General features: G+C 42.1%; 1 protein-coding gene across 9 annotated transcripts in view; it reads right to left on the reverse strand.

The window, feature by feature from the left end:
- Positions 1 to 119: 119 nt before the first annotated feature.
- cpeb3 (cytoplasmic polyadenylation element binding protein 3) overlaps positions 120 to 23,899 on the reverse strand; it is a 40,757-nt gene continuing 16,977 nt past the window's right edge. For 7 of the 9 annotated variants that reach the window (XM_044372323.1, XM_044372325.1, XM_044372329.1 and 4 more), the window contains exons 4-11: positions 22,189 to 22,245; positions 18,280 to 18,303; positions 16,446 to 16,613; positions 14,770 to 14,859; positions 4,615 to 4,733; positions 4,327 to 4,441; positions 3,641 to 3,822; positions 120 to 2,116 (exon numbers count right to left, since the gene is read on the reverse strand). In XM_044372323.1, coding sequence (XP_044228258.1) covers positions 1,889 to 2,116; positions 3,641 to 3,822; positions 4,327 to 4,441; positions 4,615 to 4,733; positions 14,770 to 14,859; positions 16,446 to 16,613; positions 18,280 to 18,303; positions 22,189 to 22,245 — 983 coding nt within the window. In that variant the 3' untranslated portion in view covers positions 120 to 1,888. The remainder of the gene's footprint in view (positions 2,117 to 3,640; positions 3,823 to 4,326; positions 4,442 to 4,614; positions 4,734 to 14,769; positions 14,860 to 16,445; positions 16,614 to 18,279; positions 18,304 to 22,188; positions 22,246 to 23,899) is intronic. The other 2 variants (XM_044372331.1, XM_044372324.1) reach the window with 1 other exon arrangement.

The raw sequence follows: 23,899 nt of genomic DNA on the forward strand, positions 1-23,899 counted from the left end.
TTGCTCTGTGTGTTAGGTGGTCTGTCAAAAGTCGAACACGTGAGCTCTTTGGTTGCGTTCTGGGACGTAAACGTGCGCTTTTGTCAACGGTGGAACAAATTTTTTTTTTTTTTTTTTAAAAACAAAAAAACAAAAACCTCAGTTCTCAGTTTAAGCTCACATTGTTGTGTCTTCTCTTCAGATCAGACTCAGTGTTTGTAGGCCTGTTAAGTGTGCGTAAGAAAGACAGCCGTCCGTGTGTGTGTGTGTGTGTGTGTGTGTTTGTGTGTGTGTGTGTGTATGTGTGTGTGTGTGTGTGTTCATGTGTGTCGAGAGGCTTCTGTGTATACTGGTGCAAGTGTGTGTACAAGAGAACATATATACGTGTGCATACACTAGTTATGAAGTTTCACAGGACTTCTATGTCGGACATTAACGACAGTTAAAGCGAATCACAGTTCTAGGCATACTCAGACCTAACTACATACGGTATAAAAAATTGCACAATTATATCAACAATCACTGCAAAAAAGTACTTCACCTATCATAGACAGCTTTAAATGGTAATCCTACATTTAATTTGATTTGTGATTATTAAGGTTGTATTTTTTTCCCCCCCCTCATCGTCTGGATGTGTTCACTGCCTGTTTCTGCAGGAACCATCTGCTCTGGCCGCCCTGTGACAGCGAAGAGCCGCCATGATTCCTTTGACCAGTCTTCCCTGTGTCTGTCCAGTTTTGTGCGAGTCGAACGTACGTCTATAGTGTGTTGTGCAAACATGGGCAGAATCGAATAGTAGACATGATACTGAAAAGTCTATTGCATGCAGCAACCTGATTGAAATAAACATGCAGTTAGGGGCCACCCACCCCGACCCCCCACAAAAGGTAGCCATCGTTGTCTAGGGGCGCCCCCTCCCCCTATGATAGCTCGTCGTCCTAAAACACCAGGTGCTTCAGTTATTTATTATTTTACACCCTAGCCTGAATAAAGTACTTATGGTATCTGTTTATACCATGGATTTAGCAGCAAAGCTATTGCAGCATTACATTTACATAACACTAAAAAATAATGTTATTATAAAAATAAAGACCTAGAAATCGAAAGCAAACTAATCTGATTGCGCATATGAGGTATTAATATTTTTCAGAGTCAGAATTGAGAGCAAATATAGCCGTGTTATTTTTACTCTGGGCGTTACGGGCCCACACTACTGGATAGTTGTTAAATCTTGCTACATCTTATGCCACCTACTTTGCTTTTCTGTATGCATTAATTTCATTTGCCTTTGGTAATTATTATTATTTTTTACTAGGGGCGATATAACTACAGCTTTTGAAAATAAGTGCATGCTCCTTTTACATTAAATTTAAATTATCTATATATGTATAGATAGGTACAAAACAAAAAATATATACTTTTTAAAATATTTGTATGGTCCCACCTCTGCCTCAGTAAGGGGGGAGGGGGGTCCAACAGGACATACCACACCACCCACTCAACAGAACGGGGAACTGAAAGTAGCCAGGTGTCTAACATACCATCCTGTGTGTGTGTGTGTGTGTGTGTGTTTAGTGAGATTTTGTGCCAAAGTGCAAATTCTAAGCTGATAGACTTTCGCATTTCATTTCCCCGCTATGCTTCATCAGAGGGGAACACTAGACAATGAGTTCAGAGCCATGTGGTATGAAGAAAGTCCCGTGTACTGTGTTTGATGATATCCTTTTTGCTTTTTTCATGAGGTGTTTGTGGGGAGCAGGGTGGAGTACTTGGGGGCCGGGGGAGGGGAGGAGAGGGGGGGGTGTTGCAGCGCTGTCCCGGACTGTAGGTGTAGCGGGGGTGCAGGAGATTTTGAGGGGGGGGGATTCGGGCGTGGGTTCACCGGGGCAGGGCTGACTCGTGACCCCCCTCAGCTCCAGCGGAAGGACACGTGTCGAGGGCGGTCGCCCCCCTCCTTCACCAGTGGCTTGTGAAACTCTCGGCCGGCTCGCGAGTGAATGCTGGCCCAGCAGTACTCGCAGTAGTACTGCAGGCAGGTGACGTTGGCACAGAAGAAGGGGGCGAACTTCCCCCCACAGCGTGCCCCCTGGCACTCATCACACATCTGGTCGTCCAGGACGTACGGCTTCACCTCCACCTGGGGAGAAGGAGAATGGGAGGTGGTGTTTAGTTTAATGTCATCCACAGACATGGATCAAAAAAACATTTACACCAAGTATTTTAATTTCATGTTTCCACTTTAAAAACAAATGACATTAATATTCTTCTGATCCATCTATGTCTGATCTGCACAACCAACATGTACGCTATGTAAATGTGCTAAAACACACTTGTGTCGATCCAGGTGTGTTCTCTCCTTTAAGCCATAACCCACAAACCCCACACAAGCCAATCTAAAGTAAAACCAGGCTAGATTGAAGCAGGTATCCTCCCATCCACCAGTGAAATGAGTTTGACCACTAGCCAGGAGAAAAAGAAATGAGAGCTCAGTCGCCATGGAGACGCCTCAGTGCATGAGTAGGCCGGGTGGATGCTACCCTTGTTATAGCGTAGCCACAAAATGAAAGGTTATCAAATCCCTCAACAGTAGGAGACCGTCCTTCTCAGCTAAACTCCGCAGCAGCTACAAAACAATATCCACTGCTGTGAGCAACAACCTTCAACACGACAAATGAGAGGAAGGTCTGGCAGAAACGGCAACGCTGCCAGGCTATTAAATACCAATATCAACTGAACGCACATGAAGCTGACCAAGGGTAATGAGCTTCTATGTCCTATCATCATGAACCGTTTACAGTTAATGGAATTGTGGTTGCTGAAGGCGAGAAAAGAGAAAATTAGAAACTAAAGTGGCAACAACAGACATCCTTTAAACACCACAACTTTAAACTCAAGTTAACTTTTGATTCTCAAGGATGTGCCCTTACTTTCTGCAATGGATATAGAAGTGTTCAGTCTGTCAGCATGAATCATTTGACTTGATTCTTGAAACTAAAAATACAAAACAAAACTTAAAATAAATATTCCTTGACATTAATTAAATGCTTCAAAAGGCTGTTTTTTTATTGCATCTAATTTTTAAAGTAGTCTTTATGTTCTTTTTTCCTCTCATTTTCTTTCATTTCATTTCTTTTGAACATTATTTGCATCCCACTGAGTTGCAGTCACAATAAGGACACCCTAAACCCCCGCTGAAGATAGATGGTGATAGTTGAGGTGGGGTGGACAGCCCCGCCCTACAGAGGCTCGGCTTGCTGGCTGACAACCAGTCTCTCTCGGTCGCAGTCTGTCTCACTGCAATTGGCCAGCGTGCCTAAAATAACCAGGCTGCAGCACAGCCCGAGTGGATATACATGTACAGGGAACTACTATAATTAAACCAACCCTATGTGTCTGCAACTTGAAACATCTGTCGGGACTCCGGCAGCAAAAGGCTACGGTGATTACACAGCCAGGGCTGGCCTTCCGTTATTGTAGGCTGTGCTGAGCAGTTGGCTGAAAACCCCTCTATAATGAAAGCTCTCATACATGGGAGAGGGCTCAAGCAGAGTTCAGCTCTGCAGCATGCCATAGGAATGACTGCAAAAACCTCAGCTGTGGTCAAGACGCTGCTTTCTTTCAGAGGACGGATATTGTGAATGAAGCGCTTGAACTCGCTCACCCTTTTGTCGATGTCATTGTGCTGCAGCTGAACGAAGCGAGCGCTGATGGCAGCAATGTAGCTCTGCTGATTGGAGAAGGCCACGCGGCCGGCTCCCTTTGGGTATTTGAGCTCCGGGTCGGTGTCTATTCCAGCGTAGCAAACACCTCCATACAGCCGGTCCATGATCATAGCCAGCTCCACTGGAAAAAAAAAAGATAGGTGAGAGAGATGATTAGTGTTAACAGCCAGTCCTCTCAAGAGTTGATGCCAGTTAATGACCTTTTCTTCTCCATTTCAAAGCCTTCAGCCTCTCTTAAAAACCAAGAGAAAAGGTTGAACTTGGACGTTTGTGACTGACGCTGTTTTTAACCGATATAAAAATCTACCCTACTCCACTATTCATCAGAGCAGCACTCTCAAACTGCCGGTATAATTAGTAGGGGTCACATTGCAGACAAGCCAGCGATGTTTATCCCAAGAACAGAAAGACTTGAGCCTTCCATTACACCATGAATTCTTAACATGACGACCACTTGGCCCGCTTCCTGGAAACCCAAGTAGAGGATTGCTCTCTCACAGGGAGAACTTTCATTATAGCCCTCCAGCCTCTGCGCTCCATGCCAGTCAACATTATGAAGCCCATTTAGAGGCTTTCGTGGGGGCCTCGCAAAAAAGATATTTTCTATTGATATTAATCAAGTTACCTGCACGCAGGGGCCGCGGCACCCCCCCTACGAAGATGGTCTTGCGGGGGTCCAGAGGCTGGGAACCATCCATGACAAAGTCACTATCGCTCAGATTCCAGGGACGGATCTGGACCTGCGTGCAAAAGACAAAAAAAAACATGAATTACTCTATTTTTTTCTTGCTACATGCAGTATATTTACTGTATTCCAATTTTTTGTGTACAATTTGGATACTGATTTTGTGGTGGACATGTGACATAAATCTACATATATTCTTGTTTACTCCATGAATGTCTGTCCACTTACCGGTTTGTCTTTGATGGTGGGACTGGACACACACAGGTAGAGCTTGCCGTCCTCCTCGATGCAGGCGTCAATCAGGGCCTGAACAGAGGTCTCTTCCTGGAACAGCAGGAAGGCGTAGCCTGGAAGGGAGCAAACAGGGATTTTAGCAGACACTCTCTAACAGAAACGACATCTATTGCAGTCAACAATCACAAGCTTGTGATCATGACACTTTAAAGTCTGTCCTGTAGGCAAGAATTCATAGATGTTTGCGTATTTTCAACAGTGTCTACATTGTAGGAGTCATAATCCCATGACTATGCCCTGTACTTCTTTCCTTGTAATTATTCACAGTTTCAGACAAGTTTGTCTCTATACAGGCATGTGACCTTGTGGTCTGTTCTTTTGTCTTCCCTGCTTCCATAAGACGCTCTACACCTGGCACCTTGCTGCCTTGCGCTGCCTCAGATTAAATGACTCTGCATGCTCCGCTCCTAAAGGAAATATGCAAACTTGATCAGCCTGAAACGAACACTGCGGATCTTCCTGTGAGTTGCATCAGGTAAAGAGTTTGGTGATGTCTTTGCGAGGTGGAAAGAAAAAGCAATTCAGACAGTCACTCTGTACTACTGAATTATTTAGCATTGAGAGCAGAGACCTTATCCAAGGTCAGAGCTATTAAGCCATTTCAGGGGGGTTGGGGGGGACAACTCAATAGGCTACATCAATCATACAATGCTACAGGGGCCAGTGAGGTGTAGGGCTTTGATTTATAGGCTGAACAAAATGAACACAGCATACTGAGAAAGAACACAGAAACAAGAGCAGGGACCTCAACTCACTTCTTGACAGCCAAATAATAAATACATGATAGGAGACATTGTAAATCTGAAAAGCAGCAGATATTGGTGGTGTACAGAGTTATCTCTGAAGGGACTGTGTGAATTATGAGTGTATCACTCTGATTATGTTAGCAGAAGCCCGGCACCACCTGTGGCCCCCATGAGTCAGGGAAATATGACCTGCTATCTGAGTATAGCAGGCTGGATGGCGCGCACACACACACACACACACACACACACACACACACACACACACACACACACAAACACACACACTCATAGGATTGTTTCTACTGGAGTACACTCTGTCTCCAACTTCCAATCCCTTCTTTTGTAGTGTCTCTCGAGACTACTACAAAGCCATGGTGTCTCTTGAGAGGCCTGCTTTTAGAAACTCAGGATCACCCTCGCTTGCTCGCTCACACACACACACACACGCACGCACGCACGCACAAACTTGCAACACATGCACTTATGCAGACAAATGCATGAGTAAAAATGGCAAACAGGAATGTGCGACTGTCATGTTTCACTTTTAACATTCCTGAGTGGAGTTGCTGCAGATGAGGGGAAAGGAGGAAAAAAAAAAGTCTGACTCGGCAGACCCAGTCAACTGTGGTATGTGGATACGTCTGAGTGTGTATCAGAGGAGGGGAGGGATGAAGGGTGTGAGCGTGTGCTGCGGAGGGAGGGGGAGCGTGCCCAAAAGCGAGACAGGAGAGGAAAGGCAGCGAGCATCAAAGGTGGAATGGAAAAGCAGGTGCGTAAGCAGGCGTGTTTGTCCTCATGAGCACTCACACAGCAGCTGCCCTGAGAGATGGCTTTTGTCTGTGTGTGAGCGGATGTGTGTGACGTGTGTCCTGATGCGCCTGACGTGATGAGACAGACAGTGTCGTGCCTAGAGCGGTGATGACGAGTGCATCTTTCTGACATTAGTCTCTAAATAAGTTGACGTTTATGTAGATGACCATGTAGTATATGAAGCCTCGGCCTTCCAATCTGATTACTTTGAAGCAAAGTAAAAAAAGTGCACACATGTAAACCAAAAACACAATTTTACAGTATCCATCAAACATAATACTTAAATAAGCAAATGAGCTGAAACTTTTAGACGATCAATTTAGTCGACAGTTGGAAAATAAACCATTTTTATAATAATTTCAGTCATCTTTTAAGTAAAATGTGAAGATTTGATGCTTTTCTTGTTGCATATAATAATAGAATTAATATCTTTGAGTTTTGGATCAGTGATCAGATAAAAGCAATTGTCATCATGGATGCAGAGAAATTATATTTATTCATTATTTTCTGACATTTTATAGACAAAGCGACTAATTGAATCATAACAAAATAATCACAGATTAATTGATAGAAATATATTGTTAGCCGCAGCCCTAAAGTCAATAAATCAAGAACCATTAATAGTTACTGTAATAGTAGGTTGCTGAAAAAAGAAAGAAAAGAAACAAATGTGGCAACAACAAGGCATCCTTGTTCCACTTTAAAGTTGGGCTTTAAAGTCTAGCAAGAATCTGCTCCCCTCTTACCCCACAGTCCTCTCCATAATAATCTTAAATAATGGGCTGTCAAGTACTTCATAAGAAGCATAAAAAAGAAATATACCCTCAACAGACAACCACACTATTATAATAATGATAACAATTGTATAACAGAAGAACGGAGAAGCAGGTGTGTCTTCATGAGGGCTGAAATAATCATCACTAAGTGATGCAAAACAAACACCATAATTATCCATGTGTCCCTTTTGGATCAATATTGCTCCATGCTAACACATTAGCAGACACAATGCATCTAGTATTATTCAAAGTAACCACAGAGGCTCTTCATAATTAAAAGTTTTTAGCAGTTGTTATTATCCACCCTGTAGATTCAAAGAACAGGCTAATAACTTCAGCAAGCCTATGATGTTTTCTCTAATAACCAGCTGCAACATCATGGGGACAACAAAACATTCACAATGCAAAACTAATTGCAATCAGCTGCTTTAAGTGACCAGCTAATCTCTGTCTTTCTGTAATTGGTCAACACAGAGCCGACTCCTCTCTGTACCAGCCTCAAGAAATACACAATTAGACTCAACCTAAAAAGAGGATTTTTCTGCATCGTCATCTTTCTCCATGTGCCTCGTCATCACCCGACATAAGACCCTTGTCCCTGTGTTGCTGGGTTACATAAAGAGGGTTTGTCATTGGGGGAAATCATGTGGTTTAGCGCTGACATCCCCCTCAGTGAAAAAAAACAACTGCAGTCTTGCACACACACAAAAAAAGCGGCACGAAAAGGCAGAGCTAGCCAGCAGCTCATACAGTCTGAAGGAGGGAACAACGTGTTCCATGACCCAGGGCAGGAGAGAGACAGAGAGAGAGAGAGAGAAAAGAAAGAAGGAGGGGGAGAGGAGTGAGTCAGATGGAAAGAGGGGGAAAACAGTGAGAAAAAGGTAGGGAGAGAAGGAGAGAAGCAGCAAGAATGACTGCCGTACAAACAAGGTTTGAAAATGCTCGCGAGGGGATGAGGAGCAGGAGGAGCGTGAGGGATATAAAGACTGTAGAGACAGGTACTTTAATGGACCCTGTTAGAAAGTTACAAAACTGATGCAAGAGGCTCCATGCTGCCCTGCAAAAGCTGTAAAAGCCCCAGTGTTAACTTCTGTTACATCATTTGAACAGACCAAAATGAAATTCACAAGTGGATCAACCAACTTCTTCATGTGTTCAGTAGAATTCAGAGTGTTATTGATGGAATTAAATCAAAAATTCAAGAAAATTCACACTTTTAAAATCCTAAAAGAAGGCCTCTGTGGTGGCGCCTGTCTGTTATAATCCTGCACATTTTTAACAGCCATAATTCTGATTTTGATAAAAGATTCTAAAATAATGACGCATCACTTTAAAATTTGAAAATTGGGTGTGATTCTTGATACAAAGCACTAGCCTGTATTGTATCAAGAAAAAGCTTTTCTGGCAAAAAAAAAGGGTCCATTGGGACACATTTCATCATCATAATTAATATCCTGAATAACATGGATGTTCAGTTCAGTCATATTTACGTGTTAGAAAGAGTATGGCAAGGCATTCCATTAAAATGCAGCAACACGTAAGACCTCCCATGGAGGCAAGCTGTACCATATTCTCTTTATGCTGCTTTAATGCTCTGATATTTGTCCTGAAAGATGCTGAGGATCTGTCTCTTTTTCCATCATCTTTGCGCAGTGCAGAGGCTTACACCACGGGAGGAGAGCGCAGATCTGCAGTGGCTCGTGCCTGAGATTTATAGGGCTTTGCTGCTGAGCTCCCAAGCACTGTCCATGGAGGAAGGGAATACATACACCCGCAGCATTTTCCACCCTAAAGAGTGCTGTTTACAGACAAACCATAGGCACAGTGCCTCGTGGGTTACGCAGTCAAACCAATAACCTCATTCAGGACAGAGTCTTTCCTGTAACAGAGGCCAGTGGTTTGACTCAGGGGGAAAAGAAACGATTACCTCAACAGCAGCCTGACGACAGTTACTCAAATTACCATAAAAACAAAGACATTAACTGACTACCTGCAACTACTTAACCAGAAAACTGCCACTTAAAAATGGTATTACGCTAGGTTTTACTAGGCGAAATTGGAGGGACATTTTGGAAATACATACATTTTAGAATTCACTACAACCAGCCAAGAAACTGTACGGTACTCATCCTGTAAAACCACACGTTGTCATTTTTACATTGTCATAACTAAATACAGGATATAATGCATGTTAATTTATGTTATTTAGTGAGCTTTGGAGGTGTTGGTAGCTAGGCTAGCTGTTTCCTTGTTTCCGGTCTTTGCACTAAGCTAAGCAGCTTCTGTGGCTTCATAGTAACCATATAGACACAAGACTGGTATCAATCTACTGATATGACTCTTGGCAAGAATACAACTAATTTCCCCAAATATCAAAATATTCGATTAAGCCATTTCCATAACATGAAATGAAATACAATATACCAAAGTTCAAGACAAAGCAACGCCCAGATAATGCTAAACTCACAATGACTTTTCCAGATTAATGGTCTAAAAATATACTGTTGAGTGAAAGTGTTGCATTTGTACTTGGTGCTTAGCTGATACTTAAAACTCTTGGAACTGATACTGCAGGGTCGATCATCAAGTAGTACACAAACACCTCTTAACTGCTATATCAAAGTCCCACATTGAAATCCTAGTCTCTCCATTACCTCATCAACTGAAAGTTGTGTTGACTCTGCTGAAATCCAATCTGTGATGACTGCGTTAGCATAGTCACAATGTGCATCTCTCTGGCTTTAATTGTGACATTTACTTCCAGTCTTATCTTCTCATACTGAACAACCAACACGTGTCTGCAGATTTAGTCCCAATAGGCGAGGACACAGACCGGAATAGTGCCAATGACAAGAATGACTAAAGAATAAATCAGCCACTCCCAATCACTAAAACTTGGGAGTAGACAAGAGAACAAACGTGCAAAAAGAAGAGTCCTCCTAGCTGCAAAGACACACACACATATAGGCCTACTCCAAAAGTCTGGAGTCAGTTCCCATGAAAGCATAGAGGAAGCCAAACCTCCATGTATACTACATATCCAATGAGTGGAGAGAGAGAAAAAGAAATCTACAGAGGGCTGTAACTCTGCCACAGAATGTAAACAGACCGACTGCTGAAAGCAACTTACACGATGAGGGGAGAGAAGGTGAAGAAGAAGAAGAAGAGGGCTTGGCGGGGTGGAGAGAGGGAGACAGTAACATCTGCTCTCCTAAAAACAAATACAGGCCCTGAGGCTTTGGAGCAATGGGAGAGTAGTCAGTGATAGAGTAGAGGGGTGAAATTAAGCGTCGCTAATCATCTCAATTTGAGGAAGTCACTCACTGGATATAATCCCAACACAAGTGTGAAAAGATAAATTGAGGCCTGAGAAAGGCAGCGGAGTGTAATACTGCGACTGCTACTGCAGCGCTCCTTTGTTGCCATTATCCGGGCCTTGCTGCACTCATAAATCATATGGGGGCAAGACAGTAAATATGGACTTCTGTTTTGAATGTGTAATTTGTCCTCACAACATTATTAAAAAGCTGATAATAACTGGCTGCAGTCTACAGCGAACTTTATTTGTAACCTTTTGATGCCTTCAAACAAGTGTGACACACTTATTGCAGTGTGACGTGAGTGTTAGCATTTGTAGCAGTTTATAGCTCCCAGCGTTCAGGCTCCAGCGTACTGACAGCATCACCTCCTCCCCCTCCTTCTATCCCCAATCAAGGACAGAAATAGCTCCCTAACATTTCAAGCTTATTTCCAACAACGGTGACGACAGTGCCGGGCGATGTGAACGACAGCACCATAGCGACCAGAGCTGATTGGTTCAACAAACAACCACAGCAAACGCAATAGTTTTTTTTTTTTTTCAAACAAAAAAAGCCACTTTTTCTGAAGGGTGATATAGCCAAAAAAGCTGAGTCAAATATCGGGTGTACCATATATTGTTTCCGATAATACTGGTATAATTTAAAGCAGCATTCAATTAATATTTTTTGGGAAGTATGATAATACTGGCACGGCATCGGTATTGGCTGATAAAGGCTTTAAAATGAAATGTCGGCATCGACCTGAAATTAACATTTCTGCTGATATGACAAGCTGATTTGTCGCCTTCTCTTTCACCGCCTGGCTGTGCTTCCTTCTGCGGACTGTTTCACCTTGACAATCCCGGTGCTTCCTTCACAGGCTCCACTTCACTCAGCTGCCTGATGGACCTGCTGCTTTTTCCCACTTGAACCTGTATAACAAACTGAGGTGGTTCAAGTGGGAAGAAGCAGCTGCAAGTGGAGCCTGCGGAGGAAGCACCGGGACTGTCAGTGTGAAACAGTCGACGGTGGAGCTGCTGTGTCTGGCTGAACAGAAAGGAAACACCTCGACTGACAAGATGTACCACACTGTTTGAAAAAACTTCTTCTTCTTTTTGGTTTATAACAGTGGTTGGCAACCAGCGTATTAGGTGCATTACCGCCACCATCTGCTTTAGAGTTTGGACAAGAGGTTTAATCCTAGCCATTAATCCTGTTTGTCTAATAAACTCAAATAAAACTACTGCTATGTTAAGGTTACGGTTAAGGTTAGGTTAAGGTTAGGTTTAAGTAAAGGTTAAGTTTAGGGTTAGGTTGAGGTTAAGATTAGCGTACAAATCTAGCAAGTGTTTTGCAAATCATCCCTCCAGCCAGTCTAGCACCAACCATACTATAACTGGATGGATGTATTGTAAGAACAGGATACTAGACCAAAAATGGCGCCCATTCAGTCCAATAAGAACTGCTCACCTGTTTCTCCCGCTGGCCCCACCTGCGAGTTCCCGCTCGGCCCATAGACTTTACATTGTGATGACATCATTTTTAAATCGCTTTTCTTGGCTCGAGGAAAGTTTTACAAATATAAAATCTCCATGGCTCAAAAATTCACAATAGAAAGAGTCATAATTGACCTTGTTTGCAGTTTGAGGTGTCCTGTCCACAATTTTAAAGAAGCCTCTTTTACAGTGGTGGTCTATGGGGAAAATGCTTTTTGAACTGCAGGGGGATTTTTTGCTGCAATACCGTGACTGGCCACTGGGAAAAATTGGCTGAGCGGTGGAGCCCTATCCAGCTCTTATAATGTGATGAAGTTACACCATTGGTCAGCCTGAGGCCACCAAAGTTAAGTATCCCATAATACATTTCACACCAACAATGGCGAAGATTAAGCTGTTGTAATATTTGCTGTGAAACGGTTAATATATCACTTTGTTAAGTTTTAACATTTTTTCAGGTGAGAAAGTAACCATTTAGATTCCAAATATGTAGTCAGTTTATCCAAATAACACCTGTTTAAGAGGAGAGGATGTGTGCACCGTTGCCAGTGTAACTTCCTGTAAATTTATGCATGTTACATACGTCTAGTGTCTTTTCAAAATAAAGCACTTCTGTGTTCATGGTTAATAAAATAAAAGCAATATAACAAATATTTGTATGAATGCAAACATTACACACGGAACACACTGTATTGGGGTCATTTACACTTAGCATTAATGATTAACTCGACAGTTACTGTGTTAAAACTATTTTTGGGTTGTGTGTAAGTGAAATAAAATATAAAACATAAAAATAGCCTACATCTTAACTCAACCCTTCTTACAACAGCACCATATAGTCTGCATCCAAAATCTGATGCAATATTTTTAATGTTTTTCTTATGTGTACAGCACCTTGAGTTACAACTACCATATGACAAGTGCTATACAAATAAATAAACTTAAACTTACATAAAAACAAACAACTTACAAATGCTGATGATGTCAATGACTGATGGCAACCAGGTGACATACAAATTAAAAGTCCTCGAGTGTTTAATACACGGTTCAGCCATATACTAGGTTTTGACCTAGTCTTGCTGCTGAAAATAGCTGCCTGCTGTAACTAGAAACAGGGTCGATTGGAGCAGTGACCAAAACAGTAAAGCTGCGGGCTATGAAACCAAAACAATTAGCTAGGAGATGCTAAAAAGTTCTGTAGAGTTGAGGGGAACTGCAGAGTTGGGTTCTAATTCTCTGTGGGTTTATCACTACAAGTGACCTCTTCGTCATTTGGTTCATTGTTAATTAAGAAAATCCCAAATAATACAGCTTTAATGGCATTACAGGATATTAACGATATGGCCAAATGTTTACTTATTTAAGTCCTGACTTCATACAGCAGCAGCAAACATGGCTGAAAGTGAAAGTAACCTTTCTGCCAGCTCCTCTGTGAAGTTAATTTTTAAACAGTGGTAGTGTGGAAGTGGTTATGTTACAAAAGGTCAGATCTACAACAAACTGTAGTGATATGTAAGCAGTTTCAGAACATGGCAACAGCAAAATGCAGCAACACAACAACCTATTTCTCCATTGTAACAGACAAAACAAGTACAGGGGGAAGCAGAAATCATGTAAACAGAAACAGTGTGCCAATGTACATTATTCTGGCTTGCATTGTATGACAATGTACTTAAAAATATTGTTATACAATGCGTGACAGAGTACTTAAAAAAAAAAAACAACTGTTGAATATTTGAGTGGTGAAAAAAGTCTAAGCAAAGAACACTGGTCCCTGTTCCTACTTCCTCTGTAAGTCGCCAGTCCTCTCCAAGCCCCAAATAAGTCTTACCCGGCCCCTGAAGTCGGACTGAGCCACAATATGAGTCATCCCTCAACCAAAACACTTTCATAACTGTACAGACACACATCGCCAGCAGTTTAATGTGAAGCAGGACGGAAAGTGACAAGTATCTTCCATTCTGTCAAGCTTGGAAGGACGTGGAGAGGCCAATGACCTCTTGATGCGAATCCCACATTTATAAATCACCCCTTACACAGTCCACGCGACAGTAGGACACACTCACACACACATGCAGATGTGCACTTGCTCTCAACCTTGAAGCTATTAGTGCTAAGAACTCTGTCACCAGGTATCTGTCCCAAGCTCCCTTGCCAGCTATTATGAGGAGTGTGATATAAACAGGATATTTTAGCAGTTTCCCTTGGAGCTTTTTTAAGAGAATGGAGTGGGGTTTTTAAATTAGAGTGAGAGATGAATTCTACACAGATCACTAGTCCCACATGTCTCCTCCCCTTACATGGCGGCGTCCTCCAGCCGCCGTAAGCTCATTCATTCCCCTAAAAGGATGCTGCATTTTTCCTGCTGGCTTTGGATATTAGTAGAGCCAAGCCTATTCAAAATAATCCTCCCAAGCTAAAAAAAAGGGGATGTTGAAAAATGAGAGTGGGGGAGAAACTGGCAGATATTTCTGCAGGTCCTCCAGATGCAGCATATTACCATCTGCCTATGGAATGTCAGTTATTTCCAGTGTCTTTAATAGCTTCCCTAATATGACACACAGCAGCTCCTGGGCCAGCAGGAGTGATGTAGAGGCCAGGAGGAGGGTGGTGCTACTCTGATCACCTGCCCAAAAGTGACATCTGAGAGGCAGTGCAGAAAAAGAGAAAAACTTTCACACTCCTCGGGTACTCATTCAAGCAAACAATTTTTCGGTCAAAACTCCTGGTGCCCTGTGATGGAGTCATTATATACGGTATGTTTCTTTCTGTGAGATGACTACAGGAGGTTGCTCAGATAAACAGACCCCTCCACGCTCACCCAGCATGAGCCACGAATTCTTGGTAATATGACCCATTACAAAACGTAGGACAGCGAAAAGCACCTGAGGTGATATTTATTGGTGTAGATTTTGATGTCTGATGGGAAAATCTAGATTATGCTCTGAGAAACTGCTGTTACCTTTAGGTGGGAAGTAGGATTTGCTCTCAGCTTTGTGGGGCCAGTCAACCACCAGGTGTCCATAGCGACGGAAACTGTTGGTGATTTCATCTATGAAAATGAAGAAAAGAGGAGAAGAAAAGACTTAATGTCACGTTTATAAAGTGATAAGATAACATTCATGGTTATATGCATTTGAAGGACACCATGCTGAGCCACACTCAGTGCCGAGACAGGCACAGTTTCTATTTTTTGCTGTGTTCCTGCTGCAGAGGTAGCCACTGCATTAAACAGGAACACAGGCTGGGCACATCCAGTCTGCACTAGGCTGAATCGTGCAGTGGAAACTCATTAATTTTTCAACCAGCTAAGGGCACGTATTGTGCATCCACTCGACATACGCTTGTTCAACTGTGTAGACACATGAAAGTAAATATTCCATATTAAAGTTAAACTCCTTGGCAAACTCAAGAGTTTGTGGAAACAATTGCAGGTCCATGACATAACTGGTAGTCACAGACATTACACATTACACTAAAACACTCAAGACCTAGAAGACACAGATTTTGAGGTTTATTTTTATTGCTAGCTATTTTAAACTATACAGACATTTCTCTGAGGTACAAAAAAACAGGAATTACTGATTCTTTGGCTCTGATTAGTTCGACATTTTGGGAAATGTGCTTATTTGCTTTCTTGCCAAGAATGAGATGAGAAGGTCAATATCTCTCTTGTACTGTACAGTAAATATAAGGCTAATGCTAGCAGATGTTTAGCTTAGCTTCCTAAGTACAGGTAACAAAATCCACCAAACAGTACCTCTTATAACCACAAATTAACATGTTACATTTTGTTTGTTTAATCTGCACAAAAACTGAAGTGTAAAAACAACTTGTTATGATTTTATGGAGGTTATGTGCTGGAACAACTTCTTGGTCATTTCCAGTCTTTGTGCTAAGTTAAGCTAACCTGCTGCTGGCAGTTAAATGCCTACTCTAATAAAACATCAGAAAACTGTGAAAAATGCCCATCATAAGGCGATGTTATCAGATGTCTTGTTTTGTCTGACCAACACTCTAAAATCAAAAGATATTCTATTTACTACAATGTTGAGACAAGGAAAAGCAGCACATTCTCACATTTAAGAACCTGGAACCATCAACTATTTGGCATTTTTGCTTGAAAACTGACTTAAACAATTAATCGTTTACTTTCCTGTTAATCAACTAATTGATAAATTGACTGATCGTTGCAGCCCTACATAGCACAGACATGAGAGTGGTGTCAATCTTCTCATCTAACTGTCAGCAAGTAAGCAAATACGAGTATTTCCTGAAATGTCATACTATTCCTTTAAATTTGATAAACTATCAAAACTTTTTTTTTGATTAAAACTTATTGCTGTAAAAGTACTGTACAACAAAACCCAGTTATATATTTAAGCAATACAAGTTTACAGTATCTAAATTGAGTGTAAAATGAATATCCTCAACAAGAACTGTCAAGATGCCTTTAAACAAGGCTCACATACTTGAGTGTAACTGTTAGTGGCAAGCAGCCAAAGACAAGACATTGAGAGGTTTCCAAATGTGCATGTTCTGTACAGTATGTATCAGTACAAGCAGGGCGTGGCTGAAAAAGACTGATGGTGAGTAAAAACCCTACTCTGGATAAACATAAAACGATTCTTCATTTACCTTCATCTATATCAGGGGGAAGGCCTCCGACAAAGACCTTCCTGGAGTAGCGCTCCATCCTCTCTCCATTCTGACAGCGGGTTGGGGAGTTCAGGCCGGGGGTTAAGGAGGGGTCACCGTGGCCATCGTCGAGGAAACCATCTTCAAAGGGAAAAAGACAGGAACGACCTGGGCCGAGAGGAAAAGAGAGGAATACCAGGAGGACAGACAGGGTAAACAGGGGAAGACAGAGAGGTAAAAGAGTGTGAAGTAAAAAGGGAGGGAGGGTATGAGAGACAGACTGAATTAATCACATCTGGAACCTATTATAGCTGCAGAAGCAGTTTGGATATCTGGGCCTTTCTTCAACCTCTTAACACATGCAGTCCAATTCTTATTTTGTAAGGATGTTATGTAAAGCCTGCTACCACAAGCGCTGGATTATATCTTTAAATCTTTCAATATCATTTAATAGATTATAAATGCAAAAGAAACCCATAGATTAAAAAACAAAAAATCAAATACACCACATGACTTACAAAAGTATGTGAACACCCACGCACATACAATGATTCCCAGGTTAAAGATATTAATTCCCATGATTTTTGGAATGAGATGTTAAACAATCACATACAGGTGTAATATTCAGTTGTCCACATACTTTTGGTTTTATAGTGCATATCACATTATAAGCATGATATAATTATGTCATCTTGGTAAATGGCTGGTCACTCCCTGTCCTAATCGTCATTACAATAACAGCCTTCCTGACCTGTCGGCAGAACTGCAGCACATGATGAGAATGACAGTTGATTATCCAGTAATATGCAAGATTATGGTATTCTTTCCTAGTCAGACACACAATTCCTGTATATGTCTAAACAAACTCCCACAAGGAGGTCTCTACTAGTCTCTTGACTATGGTGTTGCTTGTTCAAATGCAACATGTATGTTCTATCCAGATATGTCTGTCTATGTGTCTGTTTTTTCAAAAACACTGTAATCAAATTAATTCTTACATAGGAAGGAATACTGCACTCTCAAAGTGGTGTTTCTTCCTATGTGTGTTCATGCCAGCCCCTTGTGAACACTGCAGTGTGTTTTCATTCAGTCCATTATTAACTGCACTTTACCAACTTTAACCCTCTATGACTAAAACATAGAACTGAGTGACCTTACTAATGTCACACAGCGGCGTTCCTCCTTGCTGAAGAAAGACAGGATTAGTTAAAAAGCACATCAAAACAGAGATGAGCCATATTTGAAGCACCCATCTTTGCCATTCAGATGATGAATCACTTCTGAGTCAGTGGAACCCTTGAGATTCATTTGGGGAACACTCCAAACAAACATGTCATAACATCTAAAAAGGTTGATTGTGATTTGGTGGCAGCATCACGCTGCCCCTGGAGCAAAGAAGTGCATCCATATTAAGAAATTCTGAAAACATATTGTACATGATTTGGGGTTTTTTTTGTTTTTAGTTAAACAGCTGTTATTTTTCTTTTACAATGTGATGCATAGGCAATACATCCCTAATTTGCATTATTGTGCTTATTATAAATATTACAGGTAGAACACTGACTCAGAATAGAGAGAAAATAAAATTGAAGAACAGATTTTTTTCCCTCTCACCATCAAGCAAAACAAAGTTCATATTGACAGATTTGGTGAATCCTTTCCCCGTCCTGATTAAATGAACAATGTAAAACAGTGTGTCGAAATTAATATGATTTCATTCAAATCACAGCACAGATGAAAAGCAGATAGTGACACCACACTAAGACCCCCCTCAGCCTCGGAGAGACATGGCCGGCATGGCAAGCAGAACCCCAGAGAAAATGCCACACGTTACCTCTTCTGCGGCCATAGCTCCGGGCTGCTTGTCAGCACAGTGGGGGAAGGAGAGAGACAGAGGGAGAGACAGAGGGTTGGGGCAGGAACAAGGGTAGGAAAGAGATACAGAGACATGGGTTTTGTGGAAATAAAACCAAACCAGGAACATCTCTAAGGCAACAGTGAAACCACAGATGGCCACACCTAAGCTTCGGCAACGGGAGGAGGATGATTATTACAGCCTGGCACCAGCCCACAGTAAACCTGCTGCACCTGCCTTGGCAACAGACGCATGCAGATGCCGCATGGAAGGGAAGGGGATAGGTGAGCTTTAGCCACGGAAATGGCCGAGATATTTAGCAGCATAATGCGACGCCCCGTAGCAGGAGATTGTAATCGCAGCTTAATGAACCCACAACGGCTCGAGTTCGTGTTAATCTTCTGTGAATTTTCACAAATGAGGCCATAAAGCAGAGTGCACACAGGACTGAAGGTAGAGCTGGTTAGTCATTATCATGGCCTTGGTGAAATATTAAAAAGTTGCTCTCAGGTCAGGTATGGCAGGCCAGGTGCAAGTGGAAACTTCCCACAGGATAAGGAGAGGGTATGGAGATGGCTGGCAGCCTAGGGGCTTTGAAAGGGAAGGATAATGTGCAGAGAGGAGGGGGGGGGTAGAGGAGAGTAGGCTATGGTGTCATAGCTGAATAGATCTAAATCTCACTTACATCTAATCAGTTGGTCATCATGTGCCAGTTCTAAAATTATCTTATCTTCAGATGTGTAAGGCTCATTTCACTGGAAAGACTCAGGAAATCTAACAGATTTTGTTTTTGATTAAAAGGAGACAGTGTAGCTCTCTTTAACAAAAATCTGAACTCAAGGTCAACTTACTAGCTTTTTCTAGAGCTTTCAATTACTACACAGTCTTCTCCCATTTACAACCAACTGTTATCACGTGACTGATTTTCCATACTTATTGTAGGTGAGTTATATCTGCTAAGGAAGACCAGGAAATTCGATTGAAAGAGCTAGAATAAGCCAATAAGTTGATCTTGAATACATTTTTTGTTGTTGTTCTTGTTAAAATTATTTCCAGTTAGTTAAAGGATAGGTTCACAATTTTTCAAGTGTGCCTTAAAACAACAGTCAGGTGCCCATACCTACATTGAAACAAGTTTTGCTTGCTGTAATCATTCCTCCTGTTCATCTGGCCATTAAGAGATCCTTTCATAATGTCCTTTCAATGTAAGTGATATGGACAGTCAACAGTCTTTGAATATGAGATTTCAGTAGTTTGAGTTAGCCAATTAAAGTAGATATCTTCCAACGTTAGTCTTTTCAATTTATGCTACTATGTTTTTTTTCTGGAGCTTTCAACTGCATTTCACTGTCTCTCCCCTCATATACTGGATGAGCAACTGTTCTAACGTGACCAACATTCAATACTTAGTGTAGATGATGTGATGTCAACTGAGCTTTCTCCATGACAACTGCCGAGAAGACCGGTAGAGTCAATTGAAAGCCCTCAAAAAACCTAGTAAGAGGACATTACTTTTTTATTTAAATTGTCAAAATGAGCTACATTATTTCAAGTTCATCAAGGCCTACTTTGTAGCCATTTCCAGAGCTTTCAAGCACATCTCACAGTCCTCCTCCCATATACAAACACCTGTTACCACTTGATAAAATGCCCACACTTGTGTCACATGATGACACCTGAGCCATCTCCATTACAACTGAGCAAACTCCATCTGCTGAGGAAGACTGGGAGATCTGTTTGAAAGTTCCAAGAAAAAGCTTGGAAGTAGACCTTGAGTTAAGATTTTTTGTTCAAAATGAGCTTCATTCTTTCTATCTAGTCAGGGTTCACATTCACAGTAGCAATTCCGGTGCTTTCAACCGTCTTCCCTTAATATACGACCACCTGTGTAACCAAACTTCTATACTAAGGTCATGTGATGACAGCTGAGCTCTCTCCACAAGCTGAGGAAGACTGAGATATGGTTGAAAGCTCCATGAAAAACTATAATTGAATTAATTATTTTTTTGGTTAAAGTACTGTTTCAGAAGTCAATAATAAATTTACACGCTCAATGCAGCTCATGTTATGTGTGTTAACACCACCGCATATTGTTTCAGGAATGAATTCAAGTGTTTCCCTAGACTCTGAAATGTTCCCACAAATGAGCTCAATTTGAATCTCGCTGGGCTGCGAATGCAAACCAAAGTAGAGGCAAAATGTGGCATGAGACTTTGTAAATTCCAGTAAACAGCAGGAGGGGTAACACAAGACTAAACAGATCCTCCTGCTCCTCTAAACTCATCAGTCACAAAGCAGACTCATCGCTTCAAAAACCAATATGGGCCTTTGCATTGTGAGGGTCCTATTGTGTGACTTGCCCCTCTGGCTTCTCTCTGGGAATATATTGTCTCTGAGCCTCTTCTCCCTTGCTATGTTTTCATTAAAAAGATCTGCTCCAATCCAAAAAACCTGGGCAGTCTCTCTGCAGCTTTGCCCTCTCACCGTCTAGCCTTGGCAGAAACAAAGTCACCTAGCAACCAGGGTAAAATGAAGAAAACGTTGTGCTGGGAAACTGTCAGATGCCTCACTGAGGGAGAATAAAACCCGCAAGGGAGAAGAGGAAAGAGAAAAGTGAGGGGTTAAAAGTAAGTACCAATCTCTAACTGTGTGGTGTGTGGGAGAGAGAAAATGTTTAAAAAGGAAGCCGGGTGATTCCTCTGGGCATGATGAGTTTGATATCTCCTGCTCTGCTTGGCTTCAAAGTCACGGCAAAGAGAAAGCCTCAGACACTTCTACTAAGCTGTCAAGTGAACAACACCAATGAATCTAGATAGTAGACCTATGCTTACTCCTCTCCACCCTTTCTTCCTCACTTCAAGTGCTAACACCATCCGGAGAACGTAGAGCCCTTCAGGTTCTCACAGCGTGAAGCCTCAAAGCTAATGGGACGAAATGAAGGAGAAACACTGAGTAAAACACTTCTAAGTTGAAACCAAAGCTTCCCTGTCTGCACACATCACAGGCTACAGCGGAGAGAGCCAGTTCTGACAGACTTGGAAGATCTGGGCAGATCTGTGCTTGCCTGAGCGTAATCCCATGACACAACAGTTTAACATCAATCCAAGACATGTTCTCCAAGGATATGAAGGATGAAAAGAACAAAATGAGGAAGGGGCACTAGCGTTGTCAAGATGTGACAGAAGAAACTGCTTCACCAAGAAAGTTTTTCTATGTTAGGCATCCTGCCTTTCCCCATTTCTATACCCTGTAGGCCTGCACAACATGGGCACACAACACAGCGCTTCACAGATTTGGTTTGATCACAAGTCAGTCTAGACATCCCTGATACTTTACTGAGGTTTGGACAAAAAGAAGGTAAACATCCCTATGCCATGGCCAAAAAAATAGAAGAGGACAGTGTTAACCTAAGGAAATCATGTCCCTGACCCCATCCAAAACAAATTAAAGACCATTTGGAAGGGTAGGCCCCACATAGAAAACTGTGTAGCATCCATGCAGCAGCATGAGACCTGATTTCTCTCTCCGTTCAATGTTGGTGATCTGCCAGCTGGTGGGACACTGAGGGGAATCTAGTCTTACATGTTGGGGTATTTTTGGAAGTGCTATTCACAGTTCAACTGTGCTTAGAGGTCTGTCCTACGTTTATGGTGTCAGGGAATCCAGGCCTTAGCAAAGGGTAGGCAGGTGTGCCCAGTGAATACTGGCATGGGCCCCTGTAGCTAAGGCATATGTGTTCCATGGGAACATGCCACGAAATACCTCCCATTCTTTATTTTTTCAAAACACAGAAGACAAAAAGCAGCAGTAACACTTTTATCTGAAAAAATGAAACAATTCTGATTAATTCCAAGAAGATGATGGGAACTACAATGAAATGTGACTTACTATTCAATGGCATTATGTGGTCTGCTCCAGGATGATGAAAGTTGATGCCCATACGTCCTGTGGGGGAAAAAAAAGAAAAGATTTTACAAAGGAGGGAAAACATGGAAATTTCTGATAAAAGCCACCCTTTTGACAGTCATTCATTTTAATCTCCCACTCTACTGCTGGCAATGGGAAAATGCCAGCCATGATGAAATGTTTAACATGAATAAACAACACATTTACCCAACGTGATACAATGGTAGAAAAGACGACCACAGAAAACAGATGTGAAAAACGAGGTAGAAACACGCATTCCTTTGTTGGCACATATCTCATATGCACACGCTCTCTCTCACACACACACACACACACACACATACACACACTAACAAAGGCAGCTATAAGGCTAGGAATTCAACAGAGCGTGCATTCTGCTATGGTGACAATGTCTGCATGTTACAAGGGCCCATCTGTCAGTGCTTTCATGGGGAGAGGGGTGGTGTGGGATGTCTAAATGGAAGTCTTCCTTGTTATGTCCATCTAAGTCATCCAACCAGTACAACTGATAACAACAAAAATACACCTAAGCTGGGGCAGAAATAGCCTACCTGGACAAAATTTTGCCACCTCACTGTCAACATCATTTACAGTGGCACCCACAGAGGCACACCCTTTATCCCTAACCACTTAAAATTAGGGCCCTCTGTCAAAATCTGCCTACACCAGCTTTTTACTCAACACACAGCAAGCAAGCAGCCGAGCTAGATTCATTAAAGAAAGACAGCAGGTGTAGCAACATTTTCTCTAGGATATCTTTGAAATCGATATTTGGAAAATAACCTTTGGATTTAATGAGGCGCTGCCTTTGTAAGCCTGCCCATCCTCTTGTGCAGACCATCACTTCAACATTAACCCTGGGGCAGCTGTGGGGATAAAGGGTTATGGGGGTTAACTGCAACAGATACCTTGCTTTACTGCTAGTTTAGGTTTCCCCATATGTAACATGGACTTTGAGAGACAGACCAGCTGCATGTTGCAAGTTTGTGTGGTGCAAACAAGATGACATGTCAAAAGTTTCAAAATTTGGCCACAGAAGGCAGATAGTGGGACAGAGAGGGGGCCTCTTCCTGGCTTGCAAACAAGAGTGGAACTAGAAGTTAGACCTGGTTGAAAACCTGAGAGGCAAGGTAGGGGGAGGACAAGGGGGCAGCCAGTCAAAATCCAGGCAGCCGTGGAGCTCCGGGGCAAATGGAGTGTGACAAGCCCATACATCCATACACATGTTTGTATTATCACGCAGATATGTGTGATATATGCATGGTTATGTGTCCTAGCGTAACAACCTCTTTGCCGTTACTGATTCCCATGTGAAGATGAACATTTTGTTGGCAAAGATTGGACACATCCAACGGCAGGAACCTCCAGTGTTGTCTCCTGACACTGAGGCGTTTTCAACTCTCCAGAAAATTCTCCAATCATCTACTGCTTTCAATCTCACCAGTCTTACATCTGATCATCAAGCCAGGCTTTCATCCAAGTTCAACAGCCCTAAGGGATAGCTACATGAAATCATGTGTATTGGTAAATGTGTGGGTGGTCTATTTGTTAGTCCTCAAACCAAATTACAGGGTTTAAGCTCAAATGTCTCACTGGCTAAAGTGTCCTTGAGAGAGCATCCCTTCCAGCTCAAGAGGTGGTTCTCAATAACAGCTCATGCACTTTGACCCAA

This window comes from Thunnus albacares, chromosome 14 (genome assembly GCF_914725855.1).
Source record: "Thunnus albacares chromosome 14, fThuAlb1.1, whole genome shotgun sequence".
Classification (NCBI taxonomy): domain Eukaryota; kingdom Metazoa; phylum Chordata; class Actinopteri; order Scombriformes; family Scombridae; genus Thunnus; species Thunnus albacares.